This window comes from Monodelphis domestica, chromosome 2 (assembly GCF_027887165.1).
Source record: "Monodelphis domestica isolate mMonDom1 chromosome 2, mMonDom1.pri, whole genome shotgun sequence".
Taxonomy (NCBI): domain Eukaryota; kingdom Metazoa; phylum Chordata; class Mammalia; order Didelphimorphia; family Didelphidae; genus Monodelphis; species Monodelphis domestica.
This window is the reverse complement of record NC_077228.1, coordinates 268,847,412-268,865,108: the sequence shown is the minus strand read 5'-3', so window position 1 is coordinate 268,865,108 and position 17,697 is coordinate 268,847,412. Positions and strand designations below refer to the sequence as shown.

General features: G+C 48.1%; 1 protein-coding gene across 3 annotated transcripts in view; it reads left to right on the top strand.

Moving 5' to 3' along the window:
- The first annotated feature begins 1,453 nt into the window (after window positions 1–1,453).
- The window catches only part of LOC100025731 (RLA class I histocompatibility antigen, alpha chain 11/11-like), a 182,143-nt gene continuing 165,899 nt past the window's right edge, over window positions 1,454–17,697 (top strand). The window contains exons 1-8 of one of the 3 annotated variants that reach the window (XM_007483650.2): window positions 1,454–1,598; window positions 2,893–3,171; window positions 3,364–3,642; window positions 3,861–4,136; window positions 4,253–4,360; window positions 4,707–4,739; window positions 4,924–4,968; window positions 5,129–5,648. In XM_007483650.2, coding sequence (XP_007483712.2) covers window positions 1,535–1,598; window positions 2,893–3,171; window positions 3,364–3,642; window positions 3,861–4,136; window positions 4,253–4,360; window positions 4,707–4,739; window positions 4,924–4,968; window positions 5,129–5,133 — 1,089 coding nt within the window. In that variant the 5' untranslated portion in view covers window positions 1,454–1,534 and the 3' untranslated portion in view covers window positions 5,134–5,648. Of the gene's footprint in view, window positions 1,599–2,892; window positions 3,172–3,363; window positions 3,643–3,860; window positions 4,137–4,252; window positions 4,361–4,706; window positions 4,740–4,923; window positions 4,969–5,128; window positions 5,649–17,697 lie in introns of those variants that run through there. The other 2 variants (XM_007483651.2, XM_056817984.1) reach the window with 2 other exon arrangements.

Genomic DNA, 17,697 nt, shown 5'->3' with positions numbered 1-17,697 from the left:
TTGTGGAAAGAGGAGTGAATTTAGAATTATAGGGTGTAGGTTCTGATTTCAATTCTGCTATTCAGTACCTTTATGACTTTTAAAAAATCTTTTAATTCATTTATTGGTCTTCAGTTTTCTAATCCATAGAATGAAGATTATCTCTAAAATATACTTTCTAGGGTTAAATTTACAATCTCCATAAAACTTGTAGTTTCATGTTTTCCAAGTTGGGGTGATAAGAAGGAAAATTTTACCCAAAGGTCCATGTCCCTTGTTTCATGAGTCTCTCACAAAAATGTTATGGGGAAATCATGTCTTCATATTTGATGTGTTTCAGAATCAACCTGATAGTGAATATTTCTTCTCTTCTTCCTCCTCATACCAATAAGTAAGTTCTTTTATTTCTATCTCATCTAATTTGTGACCACATTTGGGGTTTTCTTAACAAGGATATTGGAGTGGTTTACTATTTCTTTCTGCAGCTCATTTTACAGATGAGTGAATTGAGATAAACAGGGTGAAGTGACTTGCCCAATGTCACATACCTAGGAAGTATCTGAGGCTACATTTGAACTCAGGTTTTCCTGAGTCCAGGCTTCTATACACTCTATCCCAGGGCTTTATCCACTGCTCCACTTAGGTGTTCCTTTTCTCCTGAGACAAATCTTCTACTCTATATCCAAATTCCAGTTATTGGTCTCTGGTTTATTCTTGGGTCTCTGGGTTATCTACAAGGTCTGAGGAGAGACAGTGACATGACTTGACTGAGTCACAGCTGGACTGGATATCCTTAAAGTGGAGGTGTTAAGAGGGCAACTGGGTTGCTCAGTGGATTGAGAGCCAGGACTAGAGATGGGAGGTCCTAGGTTCAAATGTACCCTCAGACACGTCCCAGCTGTGTGACCCTGGGCAAGTCACTTGACCCCCATTGCCTAGCCCTTACCACTCTTCTTCCTTGGAGCCAATACACAGTATTGACTCTAAGATGGAAGGTAAGGGTTAAAAAAAAAAAACCAAAAAACGGAGGTGTTAAGCCAACACAAATTGTTTTGTAGATTTCTTTCTCTGGTCATCAGATTCCTCAGTTGTCTGTGCAGAAAATCTTCCCTCATCTCAAGGAGAGGAAAGGGCGACACTGAGGAGGGCTGGAGGCAGGAAGGCCAGAAGAGAAGGGATGAAGTTGGGAAAAGGGTTGAGGCTGGGATCTTATTTCTCAGGAACTCTCTGCATCAAACAGGGAGCAGGAGAGCTGTGTGTTCCCGGAGGGCGGATGGGAGGCAGAAGGTGCCATCCAGAATCAGAGGCTGTTTGATGAGTAACAGACTGATGAAAGTCTCTGCTGCTGGGGATTTCCTCTGGGTCGGTTTCGGTTTTGCTCTCCTAACCTGCATGTGTTCATTCTGCCCATCCACCGATGACGTTTTTGGTGTTCCATTTGCTATTGGGCTGCAGAGTCCGAGTGTAGCCAATCAGAAGTTAAGGATTCGCCCATATATATATTAGCCGGGGTACTTTATTTCAGGGATCTTTCGGCTTCCTCTGCCCCGGGACCATGAAGCCTTCTCTGCTGTCGCTCTTTGTGCTGGGGGTTGTGGCCCTGACCGAGACCCGGGCAGGTGAGGAGAGAAGAGTATTAGAGGGCAGCCTGGATACGGGGCCAAACATTCGGGGTTAGATATGCGGGTATCCGGGGGCTCCGCTACGGACAGCGACTCCAACACAGCCCCGAGGGGGCTTCCCGGAAAGGAGCTGCTTAATCTCAGTGCAGTCTGGGCGGAGGTGAAGGGAAGAAAGAAGGAATAAGCGGGTGAATGTCCTGGGGGGGGGGGAGTTTGGCAGGTGCTTTGCAGGAGGGTGGGGGTCCTGCAGGGTCTCTGAGTTGGGGGAGGGGAGCGGGCTGGTGCCGGGGTGTGAGGCCAGGACAGTGAGGGCAGAGCTGGCCGGAGGGAGAAACGGTGTGACAGAGACGTCTGGGAGCCCCGACACCCAGGGGTGAGGACAGAAGAGGCGGGAGCAGCTTCGTTAAGGAGCTTCACAGGGCAGTGGGGGGTTGGGGGTGGGAGGAGATGGGGGCCAGGTGAGGACTTAAGGAAGGGACTCAGGTGCAGAGAAGGAGAGACGTGGGGCGGGGCAGTCTACCCTTTCGGACACTAGGACCTGCGGGATTGTTTTCAGTGCAGGTGGTTTCTTGATCTCAAAGCACTATAGCAGGGATGGCAAGCCTATGCGGGAGTGCCAAAGGGCGTGCAGAGGTCTCTGTGGCCCGGCCGGCTGCCCTCTAAGCTCCACCCCCAGAGTTTGTTACTAGAAAGGCTGAGAGTCTGGAGCCCAGCTGCTCCCTCCCCTCTCCAGGGTGCCTGAGGACATTTCTCACATCACAGCCTCTCCCCCAGCAGCCCAAAGGGAGCTTCCTCCCTCCCCTGTGTGGGCTTCTCCCTCTCTAAAAGGTGCCCTTGGGGGCAGCTGGGTAACTCAGTGGATTGAGGGCCAGGCCTAGAGACGGGAAGTCCTGGGTTCAAATTTGGCCTCAGACACTTCTCAGTTGTGTGACCCTGGGCAAGTCACTTGACCCCCATTGCCTAGTCTTTACCACTCTTCTGCCTTGGAGCCAATACACAGTACTGACTCCAGGAAGGAAGGTGAGTGTTTAAAAAAAAAAGGTGCCCTCACAGAGCCATAACCATGAGATTACTGTGGCCCAGGGAGGGGCCTGCAGTGTGGGGTGCAGAGGCTGGGGGGCAGCCAAGGTGGGGAGGAGGAGCCTGGAGTCACCCCCGGTGTGAGGGGTTCAGGGTTCGCCCACGGTGTGAGGGGGTTCAGGGGTCACACCCAGGCCCGGCTGTAGACACCCCAGGGGGGAGGAGGAGCTGCCCTGAGCCCGGCCTGTGCCCCCCCCGCTTCCCCTCTCAGGCTCTCACTCCTTGAGGTATTTCGACACTTCCATGTCCCGGCCTGAGCTCGGGGACTCGCAGTTCATCTCGGTGGGCTACGTGGACGATCAGCAGTTCGTGCGCTTCGACAGCAGCAGCGAGAGTCCGAGGGCGGAGCCCCGGGCGGCCTGGATGGACAAGGTGGACCAGGAGGACCCGGACTACTGGGAGAGGCAGACGCAGAACTCCAGGAGGAATGCACAGACTTACCAAGTGAACCTGGAGACAGCACTCGGATACTACAACCAGAGCCGGGGCGGTGCGTGCTGGTCTGGGTCACCCCCAGCAGAGCAGGGAGGGGGGAGGCGGGTCACTCCCACAGTCAGCTGCGGCTCCCACTGGGGCATGGGGGGGGCTGCACCCCGCCCTGCCACGCCCTCTCAGGAGGGTTGGGGGGGCAGCACCGGGTGGGGCCCTTCCTGAGGTGCTGACCAGGCCGGGGGCGGGGCAGGGCTTCACACCTTCCAGAGAATGATCGGCTGCGAGGTTTACCCTGATGGCAGCTTCAGGAAGGGGTTTTACCAACTCGCCTACGATGGACACGACTACATCGCCCTGGACAGGGAGACCCTCACGTGGACAGCAGCAGACCCTGGAGCTGAGAACACCAGGCGCAAGTGGGAGGCAGAGAGGAGCATCGCAGAGAGAGTGAAAGCCTATCTGGAGGAGGAGTGTGTGCAGTGGCTGAAGAAGTACCTGCAGATGGGGAAGGATGTTCTGCTGAGGACAGGTACTGCCCCACCGCAGTGTGCTCGGCATTCAAGGCCCAGCCTCAGCCTCCACTGGCCTCTCTGCACCCCCCCTACAGCCCCAGCCCGGGTGTCCAGACCCCCAGAGCCCCCCTTAGACCTGGGGCCGGAGGTGGGGTCCCTCCTGTCCCCCATCAGACCCTCCCCCAGGGCAGGGACAGAAGGGGAGCCCAGAGACGCCTCTGACCTTCTCCCCCAGACCCCCCTTCTGCCAGGGTGAGCCGGCACAGCGGCCCAGACGGGGAGGTGAGCCTGCGGTGCCAGGCCCAGGGCTTCTACCCTGCCGAGATCTCCCTGACGTGGCTGCGGGATGGCGAGGAGCAGCTCCAGGACACGGAGTTCATTGAGACCAGGCCGGGGGGAGATGGCACCTTCCAGAAGTGGGCCGCTGTGGCCATGGCCCCGGGCCAGGAGGACAGATACAGCTGCCGGGTTCAGCACGAGGCCCTGGCCCAGCCCCTCAGCCTGAGATGGGGTCAGTGAGGAGGGCCGGCCAAGGGGGAGGAAGAGGGAGCTCTGGGGGGCCTCTGGGGAGGGCCCAGAGAATGCCAGGCACACCCAGCTCAGGCCTTTCTCTCTTTCCCTCCTCAGAGCCCGAGGCTCCCTCCGTGTGGGTCATTGTGGGGGTCACTGCTGGGGTCCTGGTCCTGGTCACTGCAGTGGTGGCTGGAGCTGTGATCCTGAGGAGAAGGAATTCAGGTAGAGAAGCCTGGAGGGGGCCCATCAGGCAGCAGGAGGCTGGCCCAGGGGGGAAACTGCTTCAGCTTCAGAGCAGAGATGAATGGGGGGAATTCAGCCAAGGAAAGGGATGTGTCTGTGGCTGAGGGAGACACTGGAAGCTCCTGGATAAAGGCCTGGAGGTTGGAAATTGCCCATTTGGGGTTCCTTTTGTTCACTTCCTCTTGGATCTGGATTCTGTACTGGAGTGGTCATCGAGTCACACTTGTAACCTGTTGTGTCCAAGAGACAAATCAAGTGAACTTCTGGGCCCTTCAGAGGGTTTCCTCTCCTGGGTGCCCAGCTGCCATTGCTTTATCTTTTCTAGGTGGAAAAGGAGGAGCTTATGTTCCAGCTGCAGGTAAGTGAAGGGTTAACATGGAGGCTAGAAAGAGGAGGCTCAGCCTCTATGGCCTTTGAGACAGGAGAAGTGAAAGGCAGAGGAAAGACTCACCCCAGCAGCCTTTTGGGGTCCCCTTCCCTTCCCACACCCCCTTTCCCTCAATGATGCCCCTCACTGGGTCGTTTCCCTCCTTTGTCTCCAGACAAGGACAGCGCCCAGGGCTCAGACGTGTCTCTCACAGTCACAGGTGAGGCTCTGGGGGCCCTGGAGCTAGAGGGGGGCTGGGGAGGGGGGACAAAGCAGAGGACCAGCGGGGGAGAGATTCAGGGAGAAGGTGGGTTGGGGGGGAGGCTCCAGGCCACTCGTGACTTGGAGGATCTCCTTTAATCTGTCTCTGTATTCTGCAGCTTGAGAGAATCTCCTTGTGCAGAGCTGAGGAAAAATCCTGGAGATGTTGAAGGCTGCATTTCCTGTCTTGTTCCTGTTGACCTCTGGCCTCTCTCCCCATCACTGGCCCCTGGGATCATTACTGTAATCTAGTGATCCAACCCCAGGAGAATCATTGCTGTCCTCACCCTGTTATCTAAGATCCCCCCCTGCCTTCTCTCTGCTTATCTCGGCTTGCAGGGAAACAGCCAGCACTGAGGGCCAGATGGGGCTAGAAACGAGCTTCCTTCACACTGGATGCTGCACTGAACTCTGTGATTTTTTCCCTTCTGTAAAAAATGAATCATGAATTATTTTCTCAAATCTTCTTTTCCCCCCATAATCTCCATTGAATTTCGTGAGCACAAACTAGGTCCTTTGTGCGGCTCCTCTAAGTCATTACCTCCGTGCTTCACGAGGAAAGCTCTCCTGATCCCCTAGTCTGTACCCAAATCTCTCTACCAGCAGAGCTGTGAGGAAATAAACGTCTCCATGATTCACCATCAGTGTCTTGTGGTCCTCCCGATCCCAGAAAAGCCCTCCGTCCCGCCTACACCGGCTCCTAAACCATCAATAACCCCCCTGGCCAGCCTGGCAGAGCTTTACACTTGTGGGGACAGTCTGGGGGTGGGATGATGGTGTGGAGGCCTTCTGGGTGTGTCAGGGGGAAAGAAATGAAAGCTGAACCTGCTCAGGATTCTCTCTCTTTGCCCAGTCTGTGATTGCATGGGGGAGCTGGGACAAAGAGGGGGAGGAGCCTGAGGGGGAGGCACAGTGCATGGCACAGGGGGAGTTTGGCCGGGATTTCTCCTGCTCAGGGGCACTTTCTGACATGAGCTAACCTGAGCTACTGAGGCTTCCAGACAAAGGCCAAGCTCCATCCTCCTCCTGCAGCTGGAACTCTACACTGACAGGCTGAGAGCTTGTTACCCCATAGACCTGCCCTCAGCTCTGACTTCCCAGGTAGATTTAATGAGCTGTTTTGTTGTCCTTTTCCTTCATCATTTGTGTGTGTGCATATGTGTGTGCATGCGTGTGTATATACACATGTGTGCCTGTGGGCACGTGTGCCCTTGCTTTGCTTTTCCTCAGGTGCAGGAGCCTCCCTGAGACCTCAGGACAGACTCCTGGGCCCATCTCAGCTGCTGATGGCCCCTGCACTGGGTACCTTAGACCGTCCCAGGGTTGGGGTTCTTCTTCCCCTCTGCAGAAGGGAAAGGCCTGAATTTGGAGCTCCTGAAGGGGAGCATCTGGTTTCTGAATAGGAAGAAGCCCCAGCCGGCCCCTCCTCTGTCTCTGAGGTCCTGCCCTAGATGTGTTAGAGCCAGCTTGTCCCCTTCCACCATCACTAACTGCCTCCCCATCTCTCCTTCCCCTTGTGAGTGACCCTCCCTGCTGGGACAGTCTTTCCCTCTTTTCTTCTCTCCAGGATACCTTCCTAAACAAGAGAAATACATTTTAATTACATCTATTTCTCTCCCCATTTTCCTGTCAGAGTCAGTCTTTCAGTCACTCCATCCGCTAAGCTTTGGGTAATTTTCCTCTCCTCTGAGGTCTCCCAAGTGTTGGTCACGTTTTGGAATCCTTGTGTGGGAATCCCCTCCCCTCCCTTCATGCTTCCCTTTGAGACTACCTGCGACACCCTGTGTGTGTCCTATATTTTGTCCATACAGAGATTGGGGGTGCTGTGTCCCCCCTCAGTCGGGGAGCTTCTGAGAGAAAGGGTTGGTTTTTTGCCTTTATTTTATCCCTGTTGTTTAGGGCTCTGCCTAGTACAGACTCTTCAGAATGGGGTGACTCAGAGTTTCTACAATATGGAATTGGCCATTCTAACTACGGAGCTGTGAGCAGATGGATTTCCTCATGCTTTTATCTATAGAAGATAGTCATGGGGATGAGCTGATAATCCCTGAACTCCTTTCCATGGCTGATGCTCAATCATTGGGTGAATTTTTTCATTTTTCATAAATAAGACATTTTGAAGTTACTCCTCCAGCCAGAGTTTCCATCTTGTTTCTCCTCAGAATTGCTCGCAGCAGTCTAGAGTTATTCCTGCTCCTCCTTTCTCAGTCCATTTCCCAGGACCTAGTGAAGGCCTCTTTCCAAGCCTGAGGACACTCATCTTCTAGACTGTTCAAGGAGGGCTGGGTCTTGAGTCAATAGAGGAGGGGATTGTTCTTATTAGTGCTTAGAGAGAAGCCTCGTCCTAGCTCCATCCCTGAGTCCTGAGACCCACAGAACTGGAAGGGACCTCGGAGAGAATTCAGTCCAGGATTCTTAACCACTTTTCTGTCTTGGGCTCTGTTGGCAGTCTGGTAAACCTGATGGAGCCCTTCTTGGAATAATGGTTTCAGGGAGAGGAAGTCTTCCTAGAGGGATTGGTAGTGTGTGAAGTAGTACCTGGAGGACCTCCAACCCAGTCCAATTCCAGAAGACTCTTCACAGTGAGTGAACATAGAGGTCACAGAGTCAGGTGTCTGTGTCTCCCAGTGGGGCAGCACCACTACAGAGGCCAGGAGATATGCCATATGGAAGCCAGGGGCCAATGGAAGCATCTTGAAGGATCTGGGGAAGAGCTTAGAGGGAGGCTTAAAAGCTAGTGTGTGGAGCTCAGGGACCTCTTGGCTCTCTTCTCTGTCTCTGTCTTTCTCTTACTATGTGTCAGGCTCTCTGCTGAGTACTTAACAATCATTACCTCATTTCATTTGTACAACAACCCTGGGAGGCAGGTGCTGTTACTTTTCCCATTTTATACCTAAAGAAACTGAAGTAAACAGATGAAGTGACTTGTTCAGGGTCACACAATTATGAAATGTCTAAGATCTGATTTTAATTCAAATCCTGCCTCAGATAGTTATTAACTGGGTGACCTTGGGCAAACCCCTTAACTTGTATTGCCTCAGTTTCCTCAAACATAAAATATAGATCATAATAGAACCTACCTCTAAGGGTCATTGTGAGGATCAAATGAAACAATATGTGTAAAGCACTTGGCACCTCGTGGTCAATAAATGCTTATTCCCCTCCCCCTTGCCCTTTCCTGAAGTCTTAATCTTCTGCCTTTCCCATTTTTCCTGCTAAACCACACCCAAAACCCTGTATCTATAATAGTCCAAATTTCACTTCTGTTCCCAGACAACAGTCCCAACACTTCTAGAAATGTTTGATTTTTTGCTCCAGTCCTACAACCAACATTCACCAACAGATTCTTCTGAAGAGTCCCTTATGGGTAATCACAGTCACAATCTCCCCTGTTTCTATAAGCTCCCCACCATCGTCCTCATCTCTGTAAGTATAAGTGGCATTGCGGTGGGCAACATGTTGAAGAGGGAGCAACCCCACACTCTTGCCCTATTACATTACATTCGAAAAGGCCCTAGGATCTTCTAAAGGACTTTTCACTATTAAAATAGTCTCAAAACTTTATTGGGTCGTGGTGTGGGGAATAAAAGCACAGAAGAAAAAATACTATGTTCCACCAAAGAGTAACCAAAAGAAAAAAATTCAGAGGATGAAAAAGTCAGAAATTCTAGATTTTCTCTCCTTTACATGTTTTGAGTCTCAGAACTTGATGACCTGGATCAGAGGTGTTAAATATGTGTCAGGATCCATAGTATAATGCAATTGTGGAATAGCTAGGTTACTGGGTGGATAGAGAGCCAGAACTAGAAGCAGGAGGTCCTGAGTTCAGTTCAGATCTCAGACATTTCCTAGCTATGTGGTCCTGGACAAGTCACTTAATCCCATTTGCCTAGCCCTTATTGCTCTTCTGCCTTGGAACCAATAGTTAGTATTGATTCCAAGATAAAAGATAAGGTGCAATTGGGAAATTCTTAACAATATCAAGATACAATAAAACATAAATGTTAATATGTGGTTTTCTAAGGCAATATGTAGCCCTGGGATCCTTATATACCAAGCTAGGCACCTAGAAAATGCTTGTTAATGACTTGAGTGTTTGATTATGGTACTAGAGTGGGAGCAGACTGTGAATTTGAAGAACAGGAAATGTTCTTGGCTCCTGAAGAAGGTAACTTGATCATGGTGGAATGGGGATGGTAACTTGGAGCCAGTTGTCACATACTAAGCCTAGAGGAAAAGAGCAGGGAAATAAGGGGAGTTTAAAACTAAAGATCTTTAGACAAGAAGATGTACCAGATCTTCATTTTAGAATTTATTTATTAAATGATGAAAGTATAGAGAGATGCTCAAGTCCTACCTGACTGGCTAGCTGGGAGAGGGAGAGCCTGTGGCCATCTACCCAGAGTTTCCAGCCATTTGTTATCTGAGCAAGCCCAGAGGCAGGTGGAGGAAAAAAGCCCATTTCCTGTCTTCTCTGTAAACTTAAGCACTTTGTGATATCCCTTTCTAGAGCCTCTCTCAGACCTCAATTAGAGGTGAGTCTTCTGGACTTTTGAGGGTTTCTCTTTCCCTTTGCCATGTGGCAATACCTAATTGATTTCATTACCAAAGAGATTCCTTGTTTACAGATAAACTGAGTAAATAAATTGCCCCAAGAATCAAGAATGTGGCTTATTTCTTCTTTAGAGAAATCCTTCAACCTTCATAGCCTCCTTCCACCCAAAGTGTTCATAAATGAGGAAGATTTCCTCTTCTCCTGTTTGGGAGCAGGGGTCAATCTTCATCCTAAGAGTCCAAGTCCTATACTTACCCATCTCTATATCTTTGTCAATACCTTTCCCTGTGCCCCAAATATCCCCTCTCTCACTAAATCTGTAGAAATCTCTTTATCCATTTACAATTTTCACCTCTTCCAAGTAGTCTTCCCCAAATGTCTCAGATGGAAACAATTCTCGACAAGCCTCAAGTAGCATTTTGTTGAAGCTCATGTATGCTTGTGTTTCCAGCTGCTTGTATGGTAGAGTGATTGGCTCTCAAGACTGGAAGCTCCCCAAGGGCAGAAACCAAAGTTTTCTTGCTTGATTACTTCTGACAATGCACAGGCTGTTCATGAAGTAGCTTCTCTTTTGGATGAAAAATCACTAGGAAAGCATTACTAGGGATTAGGAGTAGCTCCATCCTCTGGGCCACTGGGAAAGCCTAGAGCTACTCCTTTCCCAGTCCTTGAATGATGGTAGGGAATGTTAGTTGCTGGCAGCCTTCCTGCTTCTTCCTGCGCATTATCCTCAGTCACTCAATCCAAGAGCAAAGTCTCCCAACCCCCAAATACAAGCCCTGCAGGAAGAGCCAAGTAGAGGGAACACTACTAGCCTAGGGATCTCCCCGTATTTGCTTCCAGAGCTGCCTCTTCCCTTACAGTGCCCTGGGAAGCACTCAGGGTGAGCATTCATGATTTCCAGAGAGATCCCGTACTGCCTGCTACTCCTGCCCCCAACCCACAGCATTGAGAAGCTAACTTACCCAGGGCACAATTACTGCAGACCCATTTCACCCTTCCTGTGTAAGATTCTCCCCAGAGACAGCTTTCCTTCACTCTCACCCCTACCTCCACTCCCAATTATCACACTATTCCTGAAGAGAGCAGAGTTGGCTTGGGAGGCTCTTCTAGAAACTAATGCCTAGTGGGGACCCCCCACCCCGACCTCACCCACAGACTCACATTCCTTCCACCCAGCCGGAGTTCTCTGAGGCAGCTGCCAGGAGGAATCCTTTCACTTGCTACCCTTCCCTCTTTGCTCCTGCCAGAAATACCCATTGTGGCTGCTGTGCACATCCCTCCTGGCTCTGGGAAAGTGCCCAGCGCACTCACCCTCTTGCATTCTCCAGACACCGAGCCCTGCTCCTTTGAGGCCCCCGGCTCTCCTTTGAACCAGGGACCTGGAGCCCAGACTGTCCTGCATTGCGTATAAGAGCGCCCCTGCCCTGACTGGTCCTCGTACTCCAAGCTTGATCTGCTTTAGCTGCTGGGTGACTTGCAGTATCTCTGGGCTGGCGGTAGGGGCCAGAGAAGCCGGCAGATCCGAAGAAACTCCTGGACTGGGGCTCAGCTTGGACCTGGGTTCTTTCCCCTCCTTCAGGACTCCGGCGGTCTCCTCTTGCCCCCAGGGCTTGTCTTTCTCTTCTTGGGGATCCAAGGACCCACCTCCACTTTCGCTTTCTTTTCCCAGAAGAGACTCCCATTCTCGCTAGTAGTGCGCGTTGGCTCAGTTCGAGTCTGCCTTGCCCTGGGCGCTGCCCTCACCCTGACCAAGATGTCAGTCAGAGACACAGTCCAGGCTCGCTGTTACTATTCAGGTAATGCCGCCTCCAGAACCAGGTCCTTCACAGAAATAGGAAGAACGTGGGCAAGCTTCTTCTCCCGCCCCTGGCTGTGGCTCCTCAGAGCCCTTGAATGGCGCTGCTGTCCCTGAATCAATCCTGAATCACTGCAGATACATTGCCCCCCGCTGCTCTTGCTGCCTGCTTGCCTGACTGAAAGAAGGAACAAAGGAACGAATGAATAGCCCGATCCTGGGAATAACAAGCTGGGGAGCGCTGAGGATCCAACTAAGCAGAAAATGTTTCAGGTTTTTCATCCCAAGAGTAAGGAGCCTGAGCTGGGTGACGGCGCTGCAGTCAGTCTGGGAAATGCCAGCCTTGATAGAGGAACTTCGTGTGGCGATCCAGATGTGCAGGATTTTTTCTGTGTGTAGAGGCAAAACTTAGCAGCTGCTCAGTGTCTCAGCATCTTCCCACCCCCAAGGCTCCTTGACTAGCCCAGCCTTACCCAAAGCCCCGAAGACCCCAGTGCCTTCAATGTCTCTCTACTCATTCCCACATTGCAGAATTCATTTTTGTTTTGTTTTCTTTTCCAGTTTCTCTGTATCTGGAGTACAACTGGTATTCAAATACATTCTGAAGATAGTACGAACCTTGTTGATTGTCTCTGGCCTCCATTCCCAAGATCTGTTGAGGAAAATAAAATCTTTTTTTCATTTAAAGAATAAGTTCCTTCCCTTGTCTCTGAAACAGAGGGTATTCACTAATGAAGAAAGCTCAAACTGATGGCCATAAAGACTTTATTTTCTCTTCTCTTACCTCATTTCCTCTTTCTTTTAACTCATCCTCCTCCAATATCTCCCCTTCTTTAATTCCTCCTCTTTCAGCTCTTCCTCCTCTTCTTCAGTTTTCCTCATGCTTCTTCACTCTCTCTTCCTTTTTCTTAAAAGTCTTCGTTAAACATACATATGTTTAATATGTATTGAGAGTTTTTTTAAAAACCCATACCTTGGGGATTAAGAGGAGAGGGGAAGGAGAAAAAAAAATCCTACCTTCCATCTTATTATCAATTCTAAGACAGAAGAACAGTCTAAGGAGTAGGAAAATGGTGTAAGTTAAATGACTTACTCAGGGTCACACAACTAGTAAGTATCTGAGGCCAGATTTGAATCCAGGTTATTCTGACTCTAGACTCTATCCACTGGACTTTTTAGCTGCTACTATGTGTTGAGTTTTGCAGTGGAGAAACTCTAGTTGGGCTATTTTTCTCTGATTCATAAACATACCTGGACTCTAACAACTTTATGTGGGATGAAAATATCAGTGGGAATTCACTAAAAATCATTTAATTTTCTAGAGGACATCCAGATTGGAGTGTCCAAGAGGGCGTTCATATTTGTGGGTCTTAAGATAAGGAAAGAGACTAAGACTAGATAAACAGATCTGAGAATTATCAGCATAGAGATGATCATTGAACCTAAGAGAGCTAATGAGATTACCAAGAGAGAGAAAGTGCTTAGAGAAAAGAGAAATGGATCCAGGGCAGCACCTTTGGAGACCCCAGCAGTTAGCAGACATGACATGCATGAAGAAATTATAAAAGTGATCCAGAAGAAGTAGACAGGAGAACCAAGAGAACATAGTATCATGAAAACCTGGAGAGGAAATCATATCCAAGAAGAAAATCTGGGGTACACTGTCAAATGATTCACCCAAGTGAAGAAAAATGAGGATTAATAAGAGGACCTGTTCTTTGTCAATGAAACATATCATTGGTATCTTTGGAAAAAAGTCCAGATAGAATGTTGGAAAGCTGATTAGAAAAGGTTTATTTTTTTTAAACAATTAACAATTTAGTTTTATTAAAATAGAGATAGTAAAAAATATAGTAAAATGAACATAGTAAAGGAGGGAAATGTAGGAACAAGGTAAAGAAATTTTCCTAATGTCTATACTAGTTATCTTATAACTGCCTATAACTACTATCTAAAACTGCCTATATCTACCTGTAATAATAACCACCCCACAAAGATCCAACCCAATCTACCACCAATCAAAACCAACCCAAAGAATGTTTAATCCAACCCCAATTAGGTCTGTCAATGAAGACCAACCACCTCCCAAAAAATTCAAAAAAGAAAAAAAAGCCTAACAGCCCAAACCAAAAGCCGAAAAGCCCTCTAAATAGGCTATAAAGCCCTCTCAGTAAGCTGAGGTCTGCCTTTATATTGCAGCAACTAAATGCCAACCACCAACCCAACACACACCCAGCAGCCAACTTCCCTGCAACTGCCAGCACCCAACTGTCAGCAACTAACCAGTACCCCTCCCCCCTTGACCAACTGATGCTGGCCTCTTTTATATCCCTTCTTACCTCACTTCCTGTCTCTCCGGTTTCTACTTCCTTTCACTGTGGGCTGGTTAATCCCTACATATCTCTATGGTAAGAGGGCCTCCAGGTCTTCCTTTCACTGTGGGCTGGTTAATGCTTACATATCTTTATGGTAAGAGGGCCTCCAGGTCTCCTGTCAAATTAGAGAAAAGGAATAAAGAATTCCTTTTTACAATACTAAGTATGGATTCCAAGACAGAAGAGCAGCAAGGGCTAGGCCATGGGGTTTAAGTGACTTGTCAGGATCACACAGCTAGGAAGTATCCGAGGTCAATTTTGAACTCAGGACCCTCCATCACAGGCCTGGCTCTTTATCTACTAAGCCACCTAAGTGCCCTGATCTGTTATAATCTTAAGACCCTTTACCACCCTCTGAATGCTTTCCATTTTGTCAATGTCCTTTTCTTCCTCCCTCCCTCCCTCCCTCCCTCCCTCCCTCCCTCCCTTCCTTCCTTCCTTCCTTCCTTCCTTCCTTTCTTCCTTCCTTCCTTCCTTCCTTCCTTCCTTCCTTCCTTCCTTCCTTCCTTCCTTCCTTCCTTCCTTCCTTCCTTCCTTCCTTCCTTCCTTCCTTCCTTCCTTCCTTCCTTCCTTCCTTCCTTCCTTCCTTCCTCCCTCCCTCCCTCCCTCCCTCTCTCTCTCTCTCTCTCTCTTTCTCTCTCTCTCTTTTCTCTCTCTCTTTCTTTCTTTCTCTCTTTCTTTCTTTCTCTCTTTATTTTTTCTTTCTTTCTTTCTTTCTTTCTTTCTTTCTTTCTTTCTTTCTTTCTTTCTTTCTTTCTTTCTTTCTTTCTTTCTTTCTTTCTTTCTTTCTTTCTTTCTTTCTTTCTTTCTTTCTTTCTTTCTTTCTTTCTTTCTTTCTTTCTTTCTTTCTTTCTTTCTTTCTTTCTTTCTTTCTTTCTTTCTTTCTTTCTTTCTTTCTTTCTTTCTTTCTTTCTTTCTTTCTTTCTTTCTTTCTTTCTTTCTCTCTTACCTTTTATCTTAGAACCAACACTGTGTATTGGTTCCAAAGCAGAAGAGCAGTAAGGATAGGCAATGGGGATTTAAGTGACTTGCCCAGGGTCACACAGCCAGGAAGTATTTGAGGTCAGTTTTGAATCCAGGACCTCCATCTCCAGGGGTGGTTCTCAATCTACTGAGCTACACAGCTCAGTAGTTGTGCTCAGTATTGAACCTGATACTTGTGGTATGGTCTGACTAGAGCAAACTAAAGCTGGATTCTCACCTCCTGTTTTAACAGTCTATGACAATTTTAGCTTCATTGGCTGCTATATATCATAGTTGACTCATCATCAATTTTCAGTGAGGCTTGCTCCTGTAATCCCCTGCTAGTGAGGAGGGCAAGGCTTATGAGATACTTGAGCTCTGGAGTTCCAAGCTGTATCAAGCCAGACTGATAAGTAGCTTCTCTAAGTTTGGCACCAATATGGGGAAACTTTGGGAGCAAGGATCCACTGGGCTATCTTAGGGGGCAACTTGATGCAGTCAACAGAGGGCTGTGTCTGGAGTCAGGAAGACCTGGGTTCAAATCCAACCTCATTCACTTACTACTTGTGGGACACTGGGCAAGTCACTTAACCTCTCTCCATCTCAGTTTCTTCAATTGTAAAATATGAATAATAATAGCATCTACTTTGCAAGGTTTGTGAGAATCAAAGGACTTAATATTTGAACAGCACTTAGCACAATGCCTAGCACATAGTAGAGATTATATAAATACTTTTTTCATTCCCCTGTCCAAGGAGAGGCAAACCAACCTAGGTCAGAAATAGAACAGGTCAGGGCACCTAGACAGCTCAGGAGGTAGAAAGCCAGGACTGGAAACAGGATGTCCTGAGTCATGCTCCTTTTATCTTTTATTTCTTTTTGAAAATTTTATTTAATTAAATGATTTAGAATATTTTTCCATGGTTATAAGACTTATGTTCTTTCCCTCCCCTCCCCACACCCCCTTCCTGTATCTGATGCACAATTCTACTGGGCTTAACATGTGTTATTGATCAGGACCTATTTCCATATTATTAATATTTGCACTAGGATGATCTTATAAAGTCTACTTTTGCAGTCATAGCCCCATCCATCCACGTGATCAAGCAATTGTTTTTCTTCTGTGTTTCTTTTCCCACAGTTCTTCCTCTGGATGTGGATAGTGTTCTTTCTCACATGTCCCTCTGAATAGTTCTGGATCATTACATTGTTACTAGAAGTCCATTACCTTTGATTATACCACAGTGTATTAGTCTCTGTGTACAATGTCCTCCTGGTTCTGCTCCATTCACTCTGCATCAATTCCTGGAGATCTTTCCAGTCTCCATGGAATTCCTCCAGTTTATTATTCCTTTGAGCACAACAGTATTCCATCACCAACATATACCACAATTTGTTCAGCCATTTCCCAATCAGAGGGTATCCCCTCATTTTCCAATTTTCTGCCACCACAAAAAGTACAGCTATGAATATTCTTGTACAGGTCTTTTTCCTTATTATCTCTTTGGGGTACAAATCCAGCAGTGCTATGGCTGGGTCAAAGGGCAGACAGTCTTTTAGTGCCTTCCAGAATGGTTGGATCAATTCACAACTCCACTAGCAATGCATTAATGTCCCTATTTTGCCACATCCCCTCTATTACTTTCCTTTGCTGTCATGTTAGCCAATCTGCTAGGTGTGAGGTGATACCTCAGAGTTGTTTTTATTTGCATCTCTCTGATTATAAGAGATTTAGAATATTTTTATGTGTTTAATAATAGTTTTGATTACTTTATCTGAAAATTGCCTATTCATGTCCCTTGCCCATTTATCAATTGGGGAATGGTTTGGCTTTTTGTACAAATGATTTAGCTCCTTATAAATTTGAGTGATTAGACCTTTGTCAGAGCTTTCTCCCATACTGTATTCCAATTTTCCCAGTAGTTTTTGTCAAATAGTGTCAAATTTTTTTTACAGAGCACCAGGAATTTATTATACCTGCCTTCCCCAAAGCCAGGCAACATCTAAGGTCTAGCTAACAGTCCACCTTGCCTTCTCCACCCATGGCCCTGTCTGGGCATCGAGACCCAGAACAGAGGTAGGCCCTGGGCATCAACCCTCCAACCCAAGTCCCCTATCCCATGGCTGAGATAAGAGGGGAGGGGAAGGGAGGCCCAAATATACAAATATCAACAAGAGAGACTGTTGCTGGCCAGAGGGGCCCCCAAGGATCATCAAGCTCTGAGTCCAGGGTCCCCAACTGGCAAACAGCTCCTGAGGAGGGCTACTGGGGAGCCAGGGCCCAGAGCAAGGGGGGAGGCCAAGGGCCCTGCAGCTTCACCTGCAAGTGATAACAAGTAAGTCTGCAAAAAAAGCACCACAGGAAGACACAGACAATTTAAAAAACACCCCCCCCAAAGTGGAGTCCCTGGCACCCTTTGGCCCAGGGTTACAATATAGGGTTTTAAAAAAATTCATTCTCTAGGGGATGAAGGACAGAGCTGTCCCACTAGGGATGGAGGGGTGGGGAGGGGGCAAGCATCAAGGCCAAACACACACACACACACACACACACACATACACACACAACACACTATAGAAAAAGTATGGTCATAGTATGGGCAATAATGAAAGGCACCCCCAGCCCTGCTGGCCACAACAACTCACAGGACGGCCATCTTCCCTCAGGTCCTGACTAGACCAAGGGCCACTCTGGCCAGCCTGGAAATGGCTCAATTAGTTGCAGGGGGAGGAGGGAGGATTTTTGTCTCAAAAGCTGGGATCTTTGGTTTATCATAGACTGCCTTACTGAGGTCACTTACCCCAAGTCTATTCCATTCATCCGCCCTTCTGTCTGTAGGCCAGTACCATATGGTTTTGATGATCACTGCCTTATAGTATAGTTTAGGATCTGGTACTGCTAGGCCACCTTCCTTCTCTTTTTTTCATCATTTCCCTTGATATTCTTTTTTTTAAATTATGGAATGTCCTTATTAATAAATCTATGATAGGGGGCAG